This window comes from Belonocnema kinseyi, chromosome 1, assembly GCF_010883055.1.
Source record: "Belonocnema kinseyi isolate 2016_QV_RU_SX_M_011 chromosome 1, B_treatae_v1, whole genome shotgun sequence".
In the NCBI taxonomy this organism is placed as follows: domain Eukaryota; kingdom Metazoa; phylum Arthropoda; class Insecta; order Hymenoptera; family Cynipidae; genus Belonocnema; species Belonocnema kinseyi.
The window spans coordinates 167,455,216-167,476,821 of NC_046657.1; the positions used below are offsets into that span (position 1 = coordinate 167,455,216).

General features: G+C 33.6%; 1 protein-coding gene across 1 annotated transcript in view; it reads left to right on the forward strand.

The window, feature by feature from the left end:
- LOC117181099 overlaps window positions 1-21,606 on the forward strand; it is a 68,021-nt gene that overhangs the window by 43,526 nt on the left and 2,889 nt on the right. Inside the window, 8 exon segments of the mRNA XM_033373669.1 lie at window positions 11,544-11,598; window positions 11,694-11,812; window positions 11,931-12,145; window positions 12,290-12,600; window positions 13,330-13,504; window positions 13,728-14,026; window positions 17,428-17,808; window positions 17,896-18,105. Of these exon segments, the coding sequence (XP_033229560.1) occupies window positions 11,544-11,598; window positions 11,694-11,812; window positions 11,931-12,145; window positions 12,290-12,600; window positions 13,330-13,504; window positions 13,728-14,026; window positions 17,428-17,808; window positions 17,896-18,105 (1,765 nt within the window).

Here is a 21,606-nt window from a genome sequence, read left to right on the forward strand (position 1 = left end):
GGCCCTCACTGTTTACGTTTCTGTCCTCCTGAAATCAGTCCAAGGCCATTTCAAGGCAACCCCTGACACTTGACTGAAAGCGAGAGTTTGGTGTATTCTAATTCTACACATAAAACTAGCATTTATTATAAAAAATACGTAGAACACATTTGCAAATATTGAAAATATTTTAACTTTAATAATAATACCTGATCGTTATTTTCCGGATTAATTATTTCTGTTTCCAAAGAGTTAGCAATAATAATTGGATCAGTAATCACGATTATGCGAGATGCTACTACAATACTTATAATGTTTCTTCTTGATCCTAGCTTCATATCTAGTTTTCCTAAATCATTTTCTGTGATTGTAGAAAATATGTCACCATCTACTTCTTAACCAGAAAAATAATATTATTATTATGAGAAACTGCTAATTGTAGCCTATTCATTAATTTTTTTTGAATATAGCTCTGGCCTAACTGTGAAAGTTGATAGACGGAATACTTCTCGCTGCTATTATATAACGAGCATCATACTTCAGTGGGGATGAAGAAATGCAAGACAATTTTTGTAAAATTTGTATACACATCTAAAGTGAGTTTCTATACGTATATAATTCCCTTATGATTTTTACTGAAGGGTGATTGAAGGCTTACTATACGTTTATTTATTTATTATACGATTATTTATTTATTATTAACACCTATTATATAAGTTTGTTTCGGAAAACCACGTATAAGTCATGGGTTTGATAATATTTCCATAATGCAAGCGTCTTCAGATCACTTAAATTACAGTGAAACCTCTCCATAACGGACACTCACGATGAACGACTTTCTGTCCGCTGTGGAGCGGTGTCCGCCCTGGAGAGGTTTCCACTCCAGAGAGTGAATTGCTATACTGTAATATGTTTATATGTATGTACATATTATGTATATATTATAATATTATTATCTATTTATTTATAAATAATTTAGTAAATAATTACTAATAATTATTTGTAAATTCATAAGTGAAAATAATGGTTAAACAAGTACCATAAATAAATATATAAATAAGTAAATTAAATGAAATAATAATAATAAAAATTTTTAATGAATAAATCAGTTAAATGAATTGATAAACAAACCAAAGAAATAAAATAAAATGCATTGCTAAATAAAATAAATGACAAATGAATAATTCAAATGAAATGATTAAAAAATAAAATGCATAAATAAATAGAATAGATGACAAATGAATTAATAAATGAAATGAATAAAAAATAAAATAAATGAAAAATTAATACAGTGAATGAAAAAACAAAATGAATAATTAACTAAAATAAATGAAAAAATAAACAGAATTAATAAATTAATCAAATTAAACAAATAATATGCACAATAAAATAAATAGATTTATAAATAACAAATCCTGTTAGGTTAAAAAATAAAGAACTGAAAGCATGTATTTAATTGATGTAAATTTTTTATTGAAGTAAAAACGTCAGTTAAAAACTATGTATACAATCTGTGTCATTATTTCTTTTTTGTCATGTGTTCTTATAAATTATTGTTGATATTGTTTTTTAAGAAGAAATCTATACTTTGTTGATAGAGACACTTTCCGCTCGCAATTATTTGATCATTGTGCATTCCTAATTCACTGACAAGGCGATACCCGACTGTGTCACCTTTAAATAAATAGATAGAAGTTAATAAATGCTTTGAATATAATAAATAAAAGTGAATTAATCGGTGTCAACGTTTACATATTCATCTGCGGAAACAGCAGCACCGCCAGCAGCTTGAAACAAATCAGCAAGGAGACCATCATCATCAGCAGTTGTCTGGGTTTCTGTTGATTCTTCGTCATTTATTGGAAAACTGGCCTTTCGAAAACAGTTCTTTGCATTTGTAGCAGTGACAAGATTACATGCATCGTTTACCCAAGTTATAGCCTGGAGAACATCGATGTTCTTAAGTTTACTCATATCTTGCTCAATTTGCAGTTTGGATTTCAAGTGGTTTAGAGCGAACTGACGATAATAATACACTTTGAAATTTTTTATGACACCTTGGTTAAGAGGTTGGCAGAGAGACGTTAAATTAGGAGGAAAAAACACTACTCTTACAAAATCTAATTTAATTTCATGATGTGACGTGGCATTGTCCAACAAAAGTAGGATTTGTCTTTTCTGCCGCTTCATTTTTCTGTCGAGTTCCATCAGCCATTCCGTCATTATTTCTCGAGTCAGCCAAGACTTCTTGTTATGCCTACAGTGAACAGGAAAGTTTTTTACGCCAAGTCCTTTGAAGAATCTAGGTTTAGCAGCTTTGCCGATGACAAGAGGCTTTTCTTTTTCACCATGCACATTTGCACAGAATAAAACTGTCAATCTCTCTTTTGCACTTTTAGCACCAGAACTCGTTTCACCTTTCAAACAAATTGTTTTTTCGGGTAGAGCACGGTAGAATAGTGCCAATTCATTAGCATTAAAAATATCGTCTGACTTATAACCACATATGATACTTGGCAACTTTTTTATCCATGCGACAACTGTATCCATATTCACAGCAGCTGATTATCCGTAAACGATTTTGTAGGAAATTTTATGTCTCACACGAAATTTTTCCAACCAGCCATTAGAAGCTTTAAAATCAGAAGCTCCTATTTCTTTTCCTACTTCCAAGGCTTTATTTTGAACCAGTGGATCAGACCCTGGAACATTATGAGCTCGTACTCTGCAAAACCATTCGAAAACTACACTATCCACAAAGATACCAGCACCATTCAAAGAAGTTTTTCCACATTGTTTTTTGTTCCGATTGCCAAGCCACAATTCACTAATTTTGTCTGTATTTTTCACTATTTCAGCTACTTGTGTCTTTCAAATATGAAATTGTTCAGCTAGTTTGCGAACCCCACATTTTTCACTTTTATAATATTCTATCACTTCCAGTTTTTCCTTCAACGTTAAAACTTTTCGAGACATTGCAAAAGAAGACTAAACTCTCAAGAAAACTGATTGCTAATGTGCATCAGGCAAAGTACAGTAGAGCAAAGAACTGTTTGATAGGTCTGTTGACGATACGGTAACATTTATACCCCACCCCTATGTCGGCCATCAAGCTAATGAGTCAGGTTTTATTGAAACTGTCAGTCTCGTAAAGGTAAATTTAGATTTTGTTGGTCAAGAATAGAGAAGCCCTAAGTGTTTGAGAGGTCTAGTAACGAAACAATTACATTTATCTCTACCCTTATGTCTACTATCAAGCTTATGAGTCAAGTTGTATCAAAACTGTCAGTCTCATAAAGGTAAATTTAGATTGTGGCTGTCAAGAATAGAGAGGCCCTAAGTGTTGGAGAGGTCTAGTAAGGAAAAAATTACATTTATCCCTACCCCTATGTCTACCATCAAGCTAATGAGTCAGGTTGTATTATAGAAACTGTCCGTTTCGTAGAGGTCAATCATTATCTCGGGGGTCAACAAAAGTGTCCGTGTCTGTTAGGAAGAGGTAGCTTAAAATGGGATTTTCTATACCTTGGGTCGGGGAATCACTTTAAGTGTCCGTAAATAGATTTGAAGATTCTGAATCAATGTAATATACATTTAGCTTGCTTTCTGGTCAAAGAACTGACCGTTCTTCACACCATAAGTAAACTTGTTCGTTTGCTAGAATTATTATCTTCTTAATTTTTCCGAATAAGGGAAATTCTTCCAATATCCCAATGTCACTATTCATTGCTACCATAAGTGTAGCCCGATAATCTATTCCGTAGACTTTAACTCGATCCGCTTCAAATACAACGTTGTTTTCTGCAAATCCCATGCTAATCAGCTCATCTCTACTCGAGGTGTTCTTCACTAATTCATTATCTCCTTTAGTGCATTGAAGTGTTATTCTAGGAATTTTACCCATCCACCATGTAGCACATTGGGATATTTGGCCCAATTTGTCCAATTTGCCAATTTTGCCATGGTCTTTGGTATATTCTTGTAATTAGCACAAACACTACCATGTCTTTTAAACATGCCGTGCTTCATTTCATACTTGAAACAGCACAAAGATCGAAGAGCGCCTGATTTATAAAGGCACTCAGGGTAGTGAAGAAAATGATGCAATTTCTTAATAGGGTCAATATCAGGAAACAACTTTAAAAAAAGTGTATATAATTCTCATATCACTTCTTGCAGGTAGTTTAAAATAGAAGCTTTAAAAATCAAAATTATTGAAATAAGTGTACAAAGTTGATATTTCTGCATTTGCTACTGATGGTAAAAATGGTAAAAAAAAAACCAGTTGTTTGGGCAAATACTAAAGAACTTGTGGACATCGTTGTGAAAACCCAAGTAATTATTGGATGCTATAATATCAAAATAGTGGCCGATGGCGGACAGGGATTTTTCAAAGTTTTTATGAGTATTTTTCCAAAAAATTACTTATCAGATACTAAAATTTTGATTCTCTGTCAGATGATGATATTGAAAATGAAGCACCCACAAAAAAAGAAAACTATCTTATGTTTCTGTTCATAAAGAGAGTAAAGTAACTAACGTTAAAAAATTGATTATGTTATGCATAGTACCCGAAATTCAAGAATCTTATGGGAAGATAAAACTTTTATTCGATTTAGTGAAAATAAATCACTTACCTTTCAAATTGACATTGGATTTCAAAGTAATATTGATAGTAAATGGACAGCCAAAGGCGGCTTCAATGTATCCCTGAACTTATTGTTTCGTAATTTTACCTGATTTGAAAAATAGCATTGTATCAAGTACTAACTATGTAATTGATGAAAAAAGTGAGGAATCAGCGATTAGTTCAAACTATTTTTTTGAAATTTACGGAGATTAAAAAAAAAATTCGCGTCTTTAGGCAACAAGTTGAAAAAATTTTCTAAGTGGGTATACTCTAAGTAGCTGTCTCCGAATTAGGTGTACTTGAAAAATATGTGATTCCCGAGTTAGAATGCTATTTTATTCATACTCATGAAAACAATAGAGAGAGGTACAAATAATGCAAATGAGAATCTGTGTACATTGTTTCCAAACAGACCCTGAAAATTTGAGTTGTGTAATTTTTTATAATAAATTTCCTATAACTTCACATAAAAGTGTTTCAGCACAAATAGAAATACTAAAACCAATTACGCCACATATATTCGTAATGTCCCCTTATAATAAGATATATAGTTAATTTTTTAACAGGACATGAGAAGTTACAAAACAAATCATAAGAATGAGGTTTTTGATAAAAATGGAGTTATTTCGTTGTCCTGGGAAGCTGAAGATATGTCTGTATTTATATACTCATAAATTAATTTAAATAATATCATTTTTTATTCGCATACGCTTATTTGTCTTTCTAATATCATACTGGGCACTGCAAATACCGTCACAATGTATGGGGACTGTAGAGGTTATATATTTTAGGATTTCTCATAAAAATGAGAAATTTTGATTTTCTGTCGTCGGAAATTATAGCTCAGTTTTTAGTCACAAACAAGATCCCGTCATTGGTTTTTGTCGTCATTTTAAGCAAACTTTTTTCCGTTCCGGATCACCCTCTTTTCTAGATGATAATTAAATCATTACAAATTTTTTTTTATTTGAAAATTCAACTGACTTAAGAGAAATTTCATCTTTTTTGGCTAAAAATGAAACTGTAGAAAATTTACTTTTTGTTTAAAATTTATATTTTTGTGTTCAAAAATAAACTGAAATCTATTCTGGATGAAAGTTCAAATAAAAAAAAATCGTTTTTTATTAAAAATTCTTTTGTTTGGATCAAATGTCATCTTTCATGAATAAAAATAAAACTATTTTGTAGAGAATTCAACTATTTTTTTGAAAATTCATCCTTTATGGTTGGAAAAATTCGTCTTTCCAGATTGATTTGAAAATTCAACTAATTTGTCAAAAGTTAAACTATATTGTTAAATTTATTTATTAAAAGCTCATATCTTTATTTTACAATTTAACCGTTCAAAAGAAAAGTCTTTTTTGGTGTAAAATGAATTTTTAAACTGAAAATGTAATTTTTCCAATTTTTAAGATTGATCTTTTTTTGTTAGAAATTCCCTCTTATTTTGTTAAAAAATAAAATAATTTTCTTGGAAAATCAATTTTTTGCTGTGAAGTCATATTTTTGTTTGAAAATTAAATTTCTGTAAAGAATTTTTTTTGGCTTGAAGTTTTAAAAATTTATAGAAACTTCTACCTGTTTCTTGAGTGAAAAATCTTTATTTGTTGAAAATTCGTCTTTCGTTAACATTTTTTTTGTATAAATCTCCTCTTTTTGATTGAAATATAAACTGACTGTTTTATTCCTTTTAAAAAAGGTTCTACGTTTAAAGTATTGCAAGATTCAAATGCTGCCATTTGAATATTAGCAATAAATGAAATTGAAAAATTATTCAAGGGAAAATCAGAGAATTTTGAAAATGAAGTTCTCGGACACCCTATCTATAGTTAAACATTTCTGGAAACTAAGAATTACGAACATTAGGAGGGGACTGGGGTAGAAATATTTTGTGACGGTTCGTCGCAGGGGCGAGGGAGGGGGTTTTAGAGAGGTTCTATAATTAGTTACGTAATTTAAGTACGATCCCCAAAATAATAATTATGTAGTAACAAAATTATATATGATAAAGAAGGAATATTAAGTTGTCTATCAGACAGAGCTTTATCCTCGCGTTCAGCAAATTTTACCCTAATATTCGGCATGAGGGTGCACGAATCTTCCAGCCGTTTTCCATCCACCGCTGATTCTCCCCGGAGAGTTCGCGGATTAAGGCCTGGAGAGGGTTCCACTCCAAATAAACAGCCCTGCTCTTGAAACCACACTCAAACACTCACACAAACTCAGTAAGCACTCCCACACACTCGTTAAATTCACGAGGGGATCTTCCTTTCCTCGAGAATATTGGAAAGTCGTCGAGTTTACGAGAGGACCGTTATTGTCTACATCCCCGTTTCATGCCCGGTCGCAAAAACGACTATCAACCAGGAAGAACTGAAAAAAATATTGCGTTATCTCCAATTTGTATATAGGCACAGTCCGTTTGAGCCAATCATAGGTAGGATGAAAATTTTAGAAATATATGACTGCGGTACTTCATTTGTATGCATTTTAGGCTTTAAAACTCCAAAAACAAAAATTAAAACTCTTATGTAGAAATTTCAGTCAGGACTTGGAAGGGCTTCGGCAAGTTTTCTCTACTTATGATCGGGCACTGGCCGGGAAAAATGGAGGGAGCCTGATTAGTTATGTGATGCTGTTCTTGCCGGGCTCTATCTAGAACTTCGAATCAGGCCCTAACGGAAATACCCTCTCTTCACCCGTATAGACCATTTCTGTTTTTGGGTATGTTCAGCATTCAGATGTGATATAAATACAGTGAAACTCTTTTATACCGCCGATTTTGGGGCTGCCCTTGAGTGTGAATTAACTCATTGTACCTCGCGGCCCCGCGCAGTTCCTTTTATACCTACCTGCGGCACGGCTTCAATTCTCGGAATGGCTATAGAAGGGAGGGCTATTAAAGTTTTTCACTGTATATGCGAAAAACCATTTGAGAAGAAAAGAATATATATGAATATTGAAACGCGTCCAACTGTTAGAATGTTGCTGTTCTTTTATCCAATTTAGGACCCAACCAAAGCTTACTTAAAATACAAGATTGAACCCTAACATAGTTTTTTTCTGACCACTGCCTTATGTTAAATGGGAAGAAATAGAGCGATTTTTAAATAGGTCTGATTCTGCTCCCGAAATATCTTTATATGAAATTTTCAGTTTTTTTTTATTATATTTGATATGCGTTGGTTCACTGAGCTTTAATCTTCAAATTTTTACGCTTGAGAAATTAACAATTTTTATTTTCTCAATTAGAATTAATACGTTTAGCATGCATGTAAAATTATCATTATTTTAATTCAAAATGATACATGTATGTATTTTAAATTAAGAAGAGCCTAAGCTAGTCTTAAGTTTGAGATCCATGCATATGTCATTTTAAATGGAAGAATTACACAGGCCAACATGGTTTTGTTGTTGGAAATTGGAGGCTTATTTCCGAAGTAATTTTTTACGTAGAATCCGAATCCGGGGTCATAATTGGCCCATCCCGTTAGGATTTTAAGGTATTTAAGGTTATGTACCGAAAAAATGGCGTTTTTGGTTACTTTTGAGGTTATGTATTTAAAGCAAATGCTCAAGACATAGTGGGATATATCTCATAATTTCAAATTGGTGTAACTTGGTAAAGAAAAATGGTGAGAGAACTCTACGACTCTCAAATTAAAAAGAAAGAGCAGTACTATATGATACAATTAAAGAAAAAATCCCCAAAAAATTTGTGTCTTCAGGACATAACGTCGAAAGTGGCCAAAACTGCCATTTTTTAGGTACATAACCTCAAATATCTTAAAATCCTGACATGATGGGTCAATTATGAACTCGGATTCGGGTTCTACGTGAAAAATTACTTCGGAAATGTCCCTCCACTTTCCAACAACTGACATGACACCATTATTTGCAGGCCTGTGTTATTAGTTTAGATACATGGTCATCGTATTCAATATAATAAAAAAACATAAAAATGGATTTGAAGATATTTCGGAACGATAATCAGTTGCGATTTTTATGTTTTCATTTTAAATTGAATACGAATAAAGTAAGGTAGACATATTTTATTGACACTTCCATCATACCTATGATCGGCTGAAGCGCACTGTGTAGGGAATTATTTATGAAATTATACCACCTACAAATTTAAAGTATTTAGATTATGTTCAAATTTCTATCAGAACCAATCTTTGCTTCCAAGGGAGTTGCAACAAAAAGGAAACCTCTCTTGTTGCAAAAGAATCCAAAATAGTACATTTTTCCAAGGGAACCCAAAGTATGAGTTATGATAGAGATGTTTTTTATTCAGTTTATATTCTGCCTCAACTCACTTGGAACTAACATTACCGAACCCCCAGTTCAGTTATTTTTTTGTAGAATTGAAAAAAATGGCTTAAACATTTTTAGTACTTTTAATTTTTAAATAAAAATATTTGTGGAACAGCCAATAGACGTTGGGTACGATTTTTTTTCGAGAACAACTTGCTCTTTTGCTATGAAACTTACAGGACTTTTAAAAACTATTCAGAGCTTGGTCTGACAAATAAATGTAAAAAATTGGAAACTGCATGTAAAACTCGACTTTCGGTTTGTGGTTTTCAAAGAAAGTCAAATTTGTTTCTTTCATTTTAAGGGAAATTTTTGCATCGAAAAAAAAAACTTATTTGCGTATGCAAGAAGCCGTTGTTACAAAAATTTCCAAACCTTGAAAAGATAACTTGGTTCATTAGAACCAAAGATGCGGTAATAATCCGCCATTTTTTTAATTTCCTAGGAATATTTTATTTAAAATTTTATCACAAAATGTAAGGAATTCCGGACGCATTAGAGCTCCATTTTTTGAAGAAAGATTAATAAGAACATTTTAAAGAAACAAATCCTCAAAGCGCTTATCTGTTACCAAATGGCCTTTAATAAATGAAAAAAATGACAAATCGCTCCCATTTCTTAATTTGAACTGAAAGTGGTTGCATATTTTTTTATGAAACAGATCTTTTTATATATATTTGTTTTTAATTTGTCAAAGGAATTTTGTTCACAAACATTAAGCAAAAAATTCTTTGCTTTAAAGAAATTTCTTTTTATTAAAAAAGTTTTGTTATTTTAATGAAACAGGTTTATGTTCCGATCCCAAATTTTCTTTAATTTAAAATGATTTAGTTGTTTTGAAAGTTATTTTTGATCAAATGAAACACATGTGTGAAAGAAAAAGTTTCTTGAATCGAAGACAAATATTTCTCGGAATGAATCTTTAAAGATGCTTTGTGAATTTTTCAAAACTTTTCCCACTTGTTTTCAAATTGTTAAGTGTGAAAAACAAAAAACTGCATCTCACTGACTTAAGTGCAATTTACGTGGAATAATATGAGCTTTCAAACATTTATTTATACCAGAACCGCGTTTTAGTTACACGCGGATTAGCAATTCCTAGAACTGATCCCCCCTCCAGTTTTTTCAGTGGGTAGGGGGAGAGCGGTTGCGACTGTCGCCTTGGAAGGGCCGTTGTGCGCGAGTACACTGTCAGCCCTGACTGTTTATGTTTTGAATCCGCAGATTTCGTAACAAGGTCAGTGCGAGTCAAACCCCGACACTGTTCCTAAACCGAGAGTTGGGTTTACTTATAACGCTTGAATTTTTTGGCTGCATTATCAAGCGTCAAAATCACCTGACTCAAATCCTCACTCGATCTGAAGAGAATTCGTTTTTGTTTGGAACTGGTTCGGGAATATCTACAAATATTGCAAGGTCAACTGGGACTAGTATATTCTTCTCTGGAACTGATCTTATCATACTTGGAACGCATAACGGTCAACTTTGTACCACTATTTCCAAGGCCGTAGCCATACCAAATTTTCGAACTATTTCTGGTCGTATTTGGAGTTTGTATGACTTTGTCTTGAATGGATTTAATCTTCTTAGCGAATTTTTCGGTCATCTCCGTAACATTTTTTTGTTCCTAAACTAGTCTGCTATTGTCATTTTAGGTTTTGTTTAGAGTTATTCCGGAACTTTGCTTAACTAGTATTTCAAGGATGACTGGAACTAGTATAGTATGATATTAAACCAAGCGTATAATATCTGCGATTGATACCGGTTAAGATTTTAAGATTGTTTTGATTTTCTTCCCTATATAGTTCGGTTTAATCCACAACTTGGAACTTGACCAGAACGGTCGGATCTGCAATAATGGAACTGGTCCAGTAGCTTTTTCGGTTTCACTTGCAAGTGGTCTTGTCTGACATGGAACTTGTCCGGCTTTGTCTGCATTGTTCGAGTGCTATTTCTTTATTATTTTCATTATCTCTCGCATTGGTCTCAACTTGTTTAAAAGTCGCTGGGTCTTGTGTGTACAAATTTAAGTTTTTTTTATAACTATACCAATATTGACCGATAGTCTCTTTAGTTTGTTGGTAACTTATTCTAACATTTCTGTGACTGCTTACGGGTTTTTTAAGAGCTGTTATGGAATATTGTACAACGATTTACGTTTGACAAAATTCGTCCAGTCCTGTCTGTGGTTTCTTAGGGCTTGTTCACAACCGTTCCAGAACATTGTCTATCAATGTTCGTTTTTGTTTTAACCGGAACTGATCTGTTCTTTTCTAGGAATTGTCCAGCCTGTTTAAAAATATCTCAGTTTGGCGTGGATTGGGTCCAGTACTGTTCAGGCTACGTTAGGATTTGATCTGGTCTTGTTAGGAAAAATTATAATTTTGTCTGGAACTGATCTGGTCTTGTCCGTCACTATTGTATTTTTGCACGTATAAGTTCTCACTTTTTCTGCAACCTTTTTGGGCCTTGTCTATATCTAAACTAACTTCTTCTTTGTCAAACACATTTTTAAATATGATAGAAAATTTGTTAAATGTTTGAATTTTCGGTTCCTTAAGGGGATAGATCCCAAAACGAAATTGCCTTATTGTTTCAAAAATGTACAATCTTGCAGTACCAATGAACAATTCTTGTGTTCGAGTTTCAATAATATTTCCTCAATGACATCAGTATACTATACCCCTTTGTAAAGGAAATTACGTAAACTAAGTCACTCATTTTGGCTTGATTTACAGGGGCTGCGAAATAACAACGTGATCGCAAGGCAAACCAAAGCAACCCCAATAATTGGAAAATGTCCGGATTCGCGACGGCGGGTGTCGCAGCCTTCAATTCTTTGAAAGGGAAAATTGCAGAGTAAGCTAAATCTTCTGTTAGACTTTTGTTTAACCATATTTCGCTTTTGAACTTTTAATTTAATTAATTTATGTCATTGATTACAATTATTTTCCGAATCACAAGAGTATATATCTGAATATTCAATAATTGATTAAAGACACAGGCGCAACAATGCAAGCTATCAGGAATTTGCGATGTCCGGTGAGAGGAGTAAAGACAATAAGGGATTCGAAGATGAGAGAGGGTACAGTAGACACGCTTCTTTTGATTCAGTACCGGAACCTGAGAGGCCTCCTTTACGACACATTGACACTTATTTTCCACCAGAATGCCCATGTTTATCTAAGAGGTATACCGTAGCAGTCTTAGCATGTATAGGTAAGCTGAAAGATTAAACATATTTCAATTGTTTCTATTTTTTGTTAAATCTTCAATTCTTTTTCTGATATATTAAATTTTGAATTTAAAAAACAGTTTGTTATATCAACTGATGAATTAGATGCAATAATTTTTATTTAAAAGGATTCATCATATCCTTTGGAATGAGGTTAAACATGGGCACAGCGAAAATAATTTTAAAAAACCAAACGGAAGCTGGGAACCTGAAATACAACTGGTCCATCGCAACCGAAAGTGCCATGGATTCGTCTTTTTTCTGGGGTTACTTGGTGACTCAAGTACCAGGGGGTTTTTTAGCCTCCCTATATCCTGCAAATAAAGTGTTTGGATTAGCAATTTTCACCTCATCGTTTTTGAATTTATTAGTGCCTGGTGCACTAATGCTTGATCCAATTATGGAGATGCTGGTACAGGTCGGCAAAGGCTTGGTAGAGGTGAGTTTCTCTGTTGGATTCGTATTGAGCGTGAAAAAATAGGTGAAATCAGTGTGTACTATGTACACAAAAATTCGTGAAAGTTTCCTAAAACTTGCAATTCAGAGGTTGGGAATATTGTACGAATAGTTTAGGACAAAGTCCTTTCAAAGATAAAAATATCGGCAATATTGCACGGTGAATTTGTAGAGAATGTTAGAAATAAAGAATGTTCATAAAAACCCCGAATAAAATTCAAAAAGAAATACTCTATAACGTTCTCAAATTTTGTTAAACATTCATCTAATATTTCTGAAATTCTCAGTAAAAGTACAGCGTCTTTACTTTTATAAATTATTGTGATGTTACTTATTTTTGTATAGGTTCTAAACTAGACACTCTTGTATTTCATACAATTTCTGCAATTTTCTCCACATTTTTTTATTGTAATGGAATTTTTGGGGGTATATCGGAAATTTCTTGAACGTTGTAGAATTTTTTATCTGATTATTCGAGAATCATGTCAAATATTCTAAAGTCTACTCTTTTCTGCAATATTTGAAAGTGTTTCAAAATATTTCATATTCTTTTAAAATACTGCATATTATTAGAATTGTATAAAAGATTCTAGGCTGTTCACGCAGCTTATCAAATATTCTTCTTGTTTTGAAATTCTTTAAAAAATCTAGAATGTTCTGAACTTTTCCCACAATATTTAATAAATTAGTAAATATAATAATCCTATTCCAGGGAGTGACGTACCCAGCATGTCACGGAATTTGGAAATACTGGGCACCACCATTAGAAAGATCACGATTAGCAACTCTTGCTTTTTGTGGTTCCTATGCTGCAATGGTTATAGGAATGCCACTCTCGAGTGTCCTGAGCTCTGAATTGGGCTGGTCGGCATCATTTTATGTTTATGGTAGACATCATTTTAACAAATATTCCAAAAATAATAAAAGGCCATGCTTAAATTATGACAATCACAGAAAATAATTCGTGTGAAATTGGTTGCATCTTACTTTATACAATGAAAATTTTAATTGTGCCTTTATTTCTTTTTGTGCCTAAAAAATATTGCAACTCTAAACAGCACCGAATTTGACCTACGTTTGAGAACAAAATTTGAAATTTTTAAATTTCAGGATTTGCTGGACTAATCTGGTACGGCTTTTGGTTATGGCTTGCCTTCGAAAAACCAAAATACCATCCTTGCATCTCAGGGAAGGAGTTGAAATACATCGAAGACTCCCTCGGACAAGGTCAAGGTCAAATTCAAATACCAATGCCCACTTTTTCGACGACACCTTGGAAAAGCATCGCTTGTTCGATGCCCGTTTATGCGATCATCGTTGCCAACTTCTGCAGGTCCTGGAATTTTTATCTGCTGGTGCTCTTTCAATCTAGGTTCATGCACGAGGCATTTAAAATGGATCTGGTTGAGGTAAGATTTTCTTCAAGTTAGCGAAGAAATTAAAGGTAGTTAATAAATGGATTTTAAAAATTGAAACTGATTAATATCCCCTTAATTGTAATTTTTAAATATTTGATTTACTGAAGTTCATTTTACCAAATAACAATTTCTGCTATTTTATCATTTTTGCGAATTTAACAATTTACCCAATTTTTATTCTTTCGAATTGCTGAATCACCATAATTTGCACTTATATGCAAATAGCAAAAAAAAATATAATTAATTTTCACAAATCGCAACTTATCAACATCCGCAGTCCATTGAATCATCATGTGGTGGCTATGGTTGGATTCATGGCCAGTCAAATACAACAATGTGCATAAATCCAATAATTACGTATATACATGAATTCCATATAAGAAAAACAATTTCGTATCACGATATACTGAAAAAAATGTTGTTTGATCTAAAGCACATCCGTAATCAACTTCATAACGCGAAATTTAAGTTAAAAATTCTGATAGGCTAAATTTGCATTTCATCTCATAATTTTTTATGAAGGATGTGATTAAGATAATATGTAAATGAATCAGACAAATTAAATAAATTATTTTAATCGTAATTTATGAAAATCAAAAATGAGGGAAATTTTAATTCAAAATAACGAAATTAATTCCCTTTAGTATTAAAGGTTAATAAAAATTGGTTCGAATGTTAATTCGGTAAAATAAAAATGGTGGCAAATGAGAATTCCGAAAAATAAAACTGATGCCCAATGATAATCAACAATAATTAACCTTATGCGTAATGGCAGTTAGGTATAATAAAAATAATGGTAAATGGCAATTTAGGATAATGAAACCTGTGCTTAATATTATTTAGGAATAAGACAAATTAGGACAACTGGTAATTCAGGCAAAAATAAAAATTGCAGTAAATAATCATTCGAAAAGATTATATTTTTGACAAATGGCAATCGTAAAAAATAATGTTTATGCTTAATGGTAATTCAGAATAATGAAACATGCCTGTCACGTTCCGTTTAACGCAGGGGTAGTTTGGAATTATGCGAATGATGGAGTCCAATATTGCTGATTACGTCCGGTTGGTAAGACCTAACTAATTAGTAAGTTGTCACTAGAACTCCTACAGGGATTGTGTTAGTGTGATTTTAGAAATAAATGATGTAGATTTCAGATTAAATCATGTTTATTATAAACCAAAGAGTAGTTAAACGTTTAATCAGCGGACTTTATCCGGAATGTGACTCGTACGACACGGCGACTAAAAAACATTACATTTTTTATGGCTTACAACCCGAAAAATTCTATAAAAAGTAAGGAAATTTCAAAGTTTTTTACGACAGTGAACTTTAGAGCATTGTTTTGTATTGAAAAAAATAATAAGAAAAATCTGAAAAAGTTCACAAAGATACTTTAAAAATTTCTTAATAAACTGAAGTTTGAACTTATCGAAATACAAGTTTTCTTCTTACATAAATATAAAACTAAATTATCTTCAGTTCTAATAAAGATATTGAATTAATTCAAATCTGATGCTGTTATTTTAATTATCTGATAAAAGTTTTGTGTATAGGAAAACAAGTGTAAGAAAGCAACGGGTTACCTTTTTTATTGAGATTGTTCTCGCCTTCCCTTTCGATGCTTTTAAAGAGTTGATACTCGAAGAAGCAAGAGTAAAGGCTACACGGAGAAAAATAGATATTGAAAAGTAGATATTAAAAACTATGATATTTAACCATAATATATTGATATTACGGCATGATATCTAACATCTTCTATTGAACATACAAGATATTAAAGGGCAATATCTGTTTATGTTGGAAGTATAAAACGTGTGATATTAACAGTTAATATCTGAGATATAAAAAAGTGACGTTTTATCCGAGCAATGTCGTTGACGATATATATTGCGTTATAAGATTTGATTGAAAATGGATTAAATGTCTTTGGATATATCATAATTTTTCAAGAAAATGAGGACTCAGCTACAGGCATCTATCATATTAGCCTTGAACAGTGAGTTAGCCTTTCTACACGAAAATTGCATAATTACGAAAAAATGCGAATGCTTGCGGATTTGGATAACAAAAAGAGAGGACTATGATATAAAATACTGTTGCATTTGATAGAAAATGGCATGCTTTACAGGTAATTTTTGCATAACAAAAAATATTTCTTGAATATCTTAGATTCTGCCCTTCAATATCTTGGATATTGTCAGTTAAAATCTTCTTTTCAATATCTACGGATGCTCTCCTTCAATATCTAGATTTATGTCCCATAGTTAAATCGCTAAGATATTAACTATTAATATCTAGATAGTCTGTGTCAATATCTATTTTTCTCCGTGTAGCGGAAAGACTTTAAAGCACAAAGAAAAAAATAATGACACCTTTTTTCAGAAATTGTAAAAAATTACAGATAGTCTAAAGAACTGGTTTCAATTTTAATTACTTCATTATCTTAATTAGAGCTGAAGATAATAGGGTTATATATTTATGTTGAAAAAAAAATTTGTAATATTTTGAAAAATTCTTAACAGCAATTTGGTGATAAACGTTTTAAGTAGGGACCTTCATGCCTTTTTTTTACATACGCTCTGATTTTTTCGGTTGGAGTACCCACTTCGCGTTTCACCTGTTTGGCCGATTATCTGGAACATTTCATTCCCTCAGTTTTTTTGAGCATTTATCGGCTGAGCGATACAATACACTCAACTCCCAATATCAGACTTTTTGCGCAATGGCTTGCCTTGGCCTTTGTCACAAATCGGGGGGATCCAAACGTAAATAGGCAGGACTGCTTGAATTCTTTCTATTTCATTTAGATGCAAGACGCAGTCTGATGCAATTTACGCGTTGAGAGTGCGGCCCTCGAGCTGTTTGTCACGCTTGACGGAGCACATCCTCCCTTTCGGTCTCGCGGTTCCTCTCTTCATGAAACTGCGGAGGACATCATTTCTAGGAACGGCGCAAACCAGAGGGCCTTATATTGGAAGTTGAGTGCATATTCTACTTTGTCGTCGGTAAAGCAATTATCAAAAACTGACATAAGATTAAGTGCATCTGGTTAGTGCGTTTGATTATATATAATTTCAGCGTTCGGACAAATAGAAGTTATGGTGATTAATCCTTAGTTAAGATGAAAATGGTAACAAATGGCAATCGTGAAAAATACATTTTATGCCTAATAGTAATTCAAAATAATGAAACGTATGTGCAATGGTATTTTGGCATAGCAAGAATCAGGGCAAATGGTGATTCGCAAAAATAAAACTTCGGTCGAATGGTAATTCCGAAAAATTGAAATTATAGGGCAAAAAGTTATTCGGTCACATGAATTTAGTTAAAGTAAACATCAGGAAAAGTAGAAGTGGTGAAATATTCATGACACTCTTGAAAATTGTAGACGGGCTTCTTGGGATCGTTACCTCATTTACTGATGACGATCATCGTGCCTCTGGGGGGTCTGCTGGCGGATCACCTCCGTAAGCGTGGAATCATGACAACAACCAACGTTAGGAAGCTCTTCAACTGTGGAGGTTTCGGGATGGAGGCACTTTTCTTTTTGGTAGTAGCGAGTGCAACTAAGAGTGGAAGTAGCTTCATTGCAACTTCTGGTTTGACCATTGGTGTGGCTTGCAGTGGGTTTGCTATTTCTGGATTCAACGTAAATCATCTTGATATAGCCCCCAGATATGCTAGTATCTTGATGGGGTTGTCAAATGGGATTGGTACAATTGCAGGATTGTTTGTCCCAATCTTTGTGGACCACGTCACCCAGAATAAGGTGATTGTTACTTTGAGTATTTTTTAAAAATATTCAAAAACCCACCTTATTTTTAATAATTTTAAAAAATGGTATTTATCTTTGTAGGACCCGCAGAGCTGGAGGAATGTATTCATTGTAGCAGCTTGCGTTCATTTTTGTGGAGTTGTTTTTTACGCTATTTTCTGTTCCGGGGAGGTACAATCTTGGGCAGATCCGATCTTGGAAGAGCAAAAAGCTTGGAATCCTCTGGACGATCTGGGCCAAACTGGCCCACCTGCTCGACCTCCACCGGTGACGATGCAATCCGAATTCATAGTAGGAGTCAGAATTTATTTTTTTTATTCGATTTAATTCGTATAATTTTGTAGTGCGCTATGTAATTTTTATCATTTTAATCTTGATATCGGATGATGATGTAACCAAACTCGAACGAGTTCAAACCAAATTAATTTTGATAGATTCAGCAACAGTATAAGTACCCTCAATTATTTTTATTGAATAACGAAAAAGCAAAATAATTTAAGGTTATTTTCTCAAAGATTAGGAAAGGAAGAAGTACAACAGAGTTAGACAGAATTGAGAATACTGAAGGTGAAATGGTATGGGATACGGACAAAGAGGAAGAATAGAAATTTCTGCCTCTGAGATTGTGGTCCTAACTAGAAATGTAAAGAATAGCAAGGCTGCTGGTGTGGAGGGTAATACCGCTGAAGTACTAAATTGCGGTTAGGAGTATTTGTCTGAGAGGCTGAGCAAGTTGATGAATATAATATGTTGTGTGAATAGGGTAGTTCGAAATGATTGGAGAAATGCGATTATCGTTCCACTCTTCAAAGAAAACGATGATAAAGGCAAACTATAACTAGAACTCTCAGTTTACTAAGTACCGAAAGCAAAATATTGTTAAACTACTTATTTTTAAGATCATGGCAATAACAGAAAAATAGATCTGGGAAGCTCAATATGGTTTATTCCAGGAAGATTATGTGTGAATCAAATATTCAGCTTAAAACACATCATAGAAAAAAATGAGAGTAGACAAAAAAATTCTCTGTGCATTTGTTGATCTAGAAAAAGTATTGGATAAGGTGGATATAATTAAAATTTGCAGTGTTCTTAAAGAGTATTGTTTCAATAGCAAGCTGCTAAACGAAATAAAAGCAATATATGAAGGTAGAGTTTCGGACTCCCGGTTGTTTAAATGATAACGTATCAGAGTTTCGAGCAAGAAAACTAGGGTTCGATTCTTGTGTTGGTACCATTGGAAATATTTCTATTCCTCCGGAACTTTGGTGATTTGGGACCCACTTTAAACTGCAGGGCTCCTTATTCACTTCGAAATAGGCTAGTGATCTCCTAAGAAAGCGACTCTATGTCGAGGGGTCTATCACTTGATGGACATTGGTCGATGGAAACTGGTCGAATACCAGGACAGTAAACATACATCAGGACAGTACATTGTAAATAGAGACCTAACTGATGGCAGCGGAAGGACCACTCAGTTCACCCTAGCCTTGCTAGGATGGCTGCGACATGGCAAAGTAATTGAGGATCAAATTTCTTAAACCCGTCGGCGCCATTACTGTGCCATGGAGTACGCTTCGTAGCCGAGAAGTATATTTTCAGTTGGAAACGTTGGAAGAAAAAAAAAGAAACGTGGGAAAAAACGAATGCACTGAGAGATCCTACTTGGTGAAGGTACCCAGATTCAGTGTTCTGCCTTGAGAATAAACACAAGTGAGGCCCAATGGACTTTCTAGCTTGAGCACCAGAGAATGCATACCAGCATGAAGAGCATGGGTCTTAAGATAAATAAAAATAAAAAAGTGCGACAATCGCTCTCGATAATGAACTTACCTCGCACTACACGCTGGTCTTTGTGCTTGACCCACATTTGAGCATATACCTTTTAAAATTAAAGCTCAAAACATCACCAACGATAATTTGGTACTTGTGATTTATCTTTTGTTAAAGCTCCTTTAGCTTTAACGAACTTTACCTCGGTCGTATTGCAATTTATAATATGCATTGTTATTGAAACATGCGTATTTTCATTGCCTTGTTTTTATAATTTAAAAAAGTGTGCGTCCTATCAAGAAATGGTTCAAAGCAAATTTGTTGATAATTTTTGGATGAACAACTTTTATGTATCAATTTTTTGGTATGCCTTGCATAGTTTGCCCGCAAAATGATATTTTTGATTTTTTAGTATTTTTTTGGGTGGTCCAAATCAGGTCCGATGGTCAAAAATGGCTGGTTTACGAACTGGACATTTTTTATTGGTTCCTAAAACTGTGTGCCAAGGTGCATTACAAAACGAAAAGTCTTTCAATAGTTATTTGTGATACATGTGCGCAAAATAGGTGATCGCGTGCGAGTGTGAATTTTGCAGCATAAACCGGAGGCTCGAAATATGAGTCGCTGGTTAGCGCACGACTGAAGTGATTGCGAAAACGTAGACAAGTGCTTCGAACCGAAAGCAAATAATTCTATCACACGAGTTAGTAATCTGCTCTGCGCACGTTTATCACACGCTATTTTTTGCAAACCCGTTCGAAAAAGTTGTATTATAGGAAGAGTTAACGAAGAATACTAATTTTGTATTGCATAGAGGTGGAGTTGTGACCCCCCCCCCCCACACACACACGCGCACCGTCTTCTGTCGTAAAACGGAAAAATAATTAAAAATATAGTTCTATATAATGTGAAAAAAAGTGTAAATAAGTTTTTACATTTACCGTATTTTATACTTTAGTTGCCAAATAATCGTGGCCTGGAGCTTGATTTACCATAGCAACTTTTCAATATCATAACATTTTTTATTTTTTAGCTTTGAAGCCAGTGTACAGTCTTTTAAAAAAGGCAGTTAGCTTTGCATTGGTTTCCAGTTTTACATAATTACGAGTGCATGGTGATGATTTTAACATGGAATACTGCAACCAGAGTGCAAGCTTTCATTGATTCTACCGGACCATCGAAATACGCCATCAATACATTTTGTATGAGAGATTATAGGCCGTTTTTGAATTATCAGCCAGCAGGTTTAATGATGCATTCCTGGCTACTTGTATAATACCTGTGAGAGTACATACATTCTCACTATTTATAGAGTCAAAATCAGAATTATTGGAATACATCATTATTGACCAACAAAAGAGAGTAATAATTCGAAAAACTTAAAGAAAACAGATTTCGGAGCACCAGCTGTCAGACTGTCCCCAGTCACCCACTGCACCAATGCCACAGCTGTTAGATTAAACTGCTCTCAATTAAAAAAGTGGTGCTTACATTGCCCCTCAGATGTCGCCAGTATACAGTATAAAGTCTAATCGATAACATTAAATATGCAAACTCACAAAAGCGTGACGATACTAACACCAGTGTTCAAAGTTACCTGTGCCAATGTCTAAAGTAACTCATCTGCTCAGTCTGCTCAAAGTAAGACTCTTTAGGCACAATTTAAAAGCATGGAAACGTCAACTTTTGAGGCGGGTGTTGCAAAAAAGTTATTCTGTGTTTATATGACAACGAACACAATGAGGACAGCAGCGACCGGGACAACGAGGACAGCGATAAATAAACCTACACCATCGTAAAACCTGTTTTATCAGGTTAAGAATGTCTCGAAACGTGGAGATTTACAGAAATCCACGATAATCGGATTTTATATCGAACCAATACCTTCTCATTATCATCAGAATGTAGCACAAATTATTGTGTTTGAGACAAGGGTTAAGAAAACAGTATGCAAATTGCCTTAAATAAAGAGAGAATAGAACATGTTTATGATTTCTTATATCTTAGATTTTTATTTAT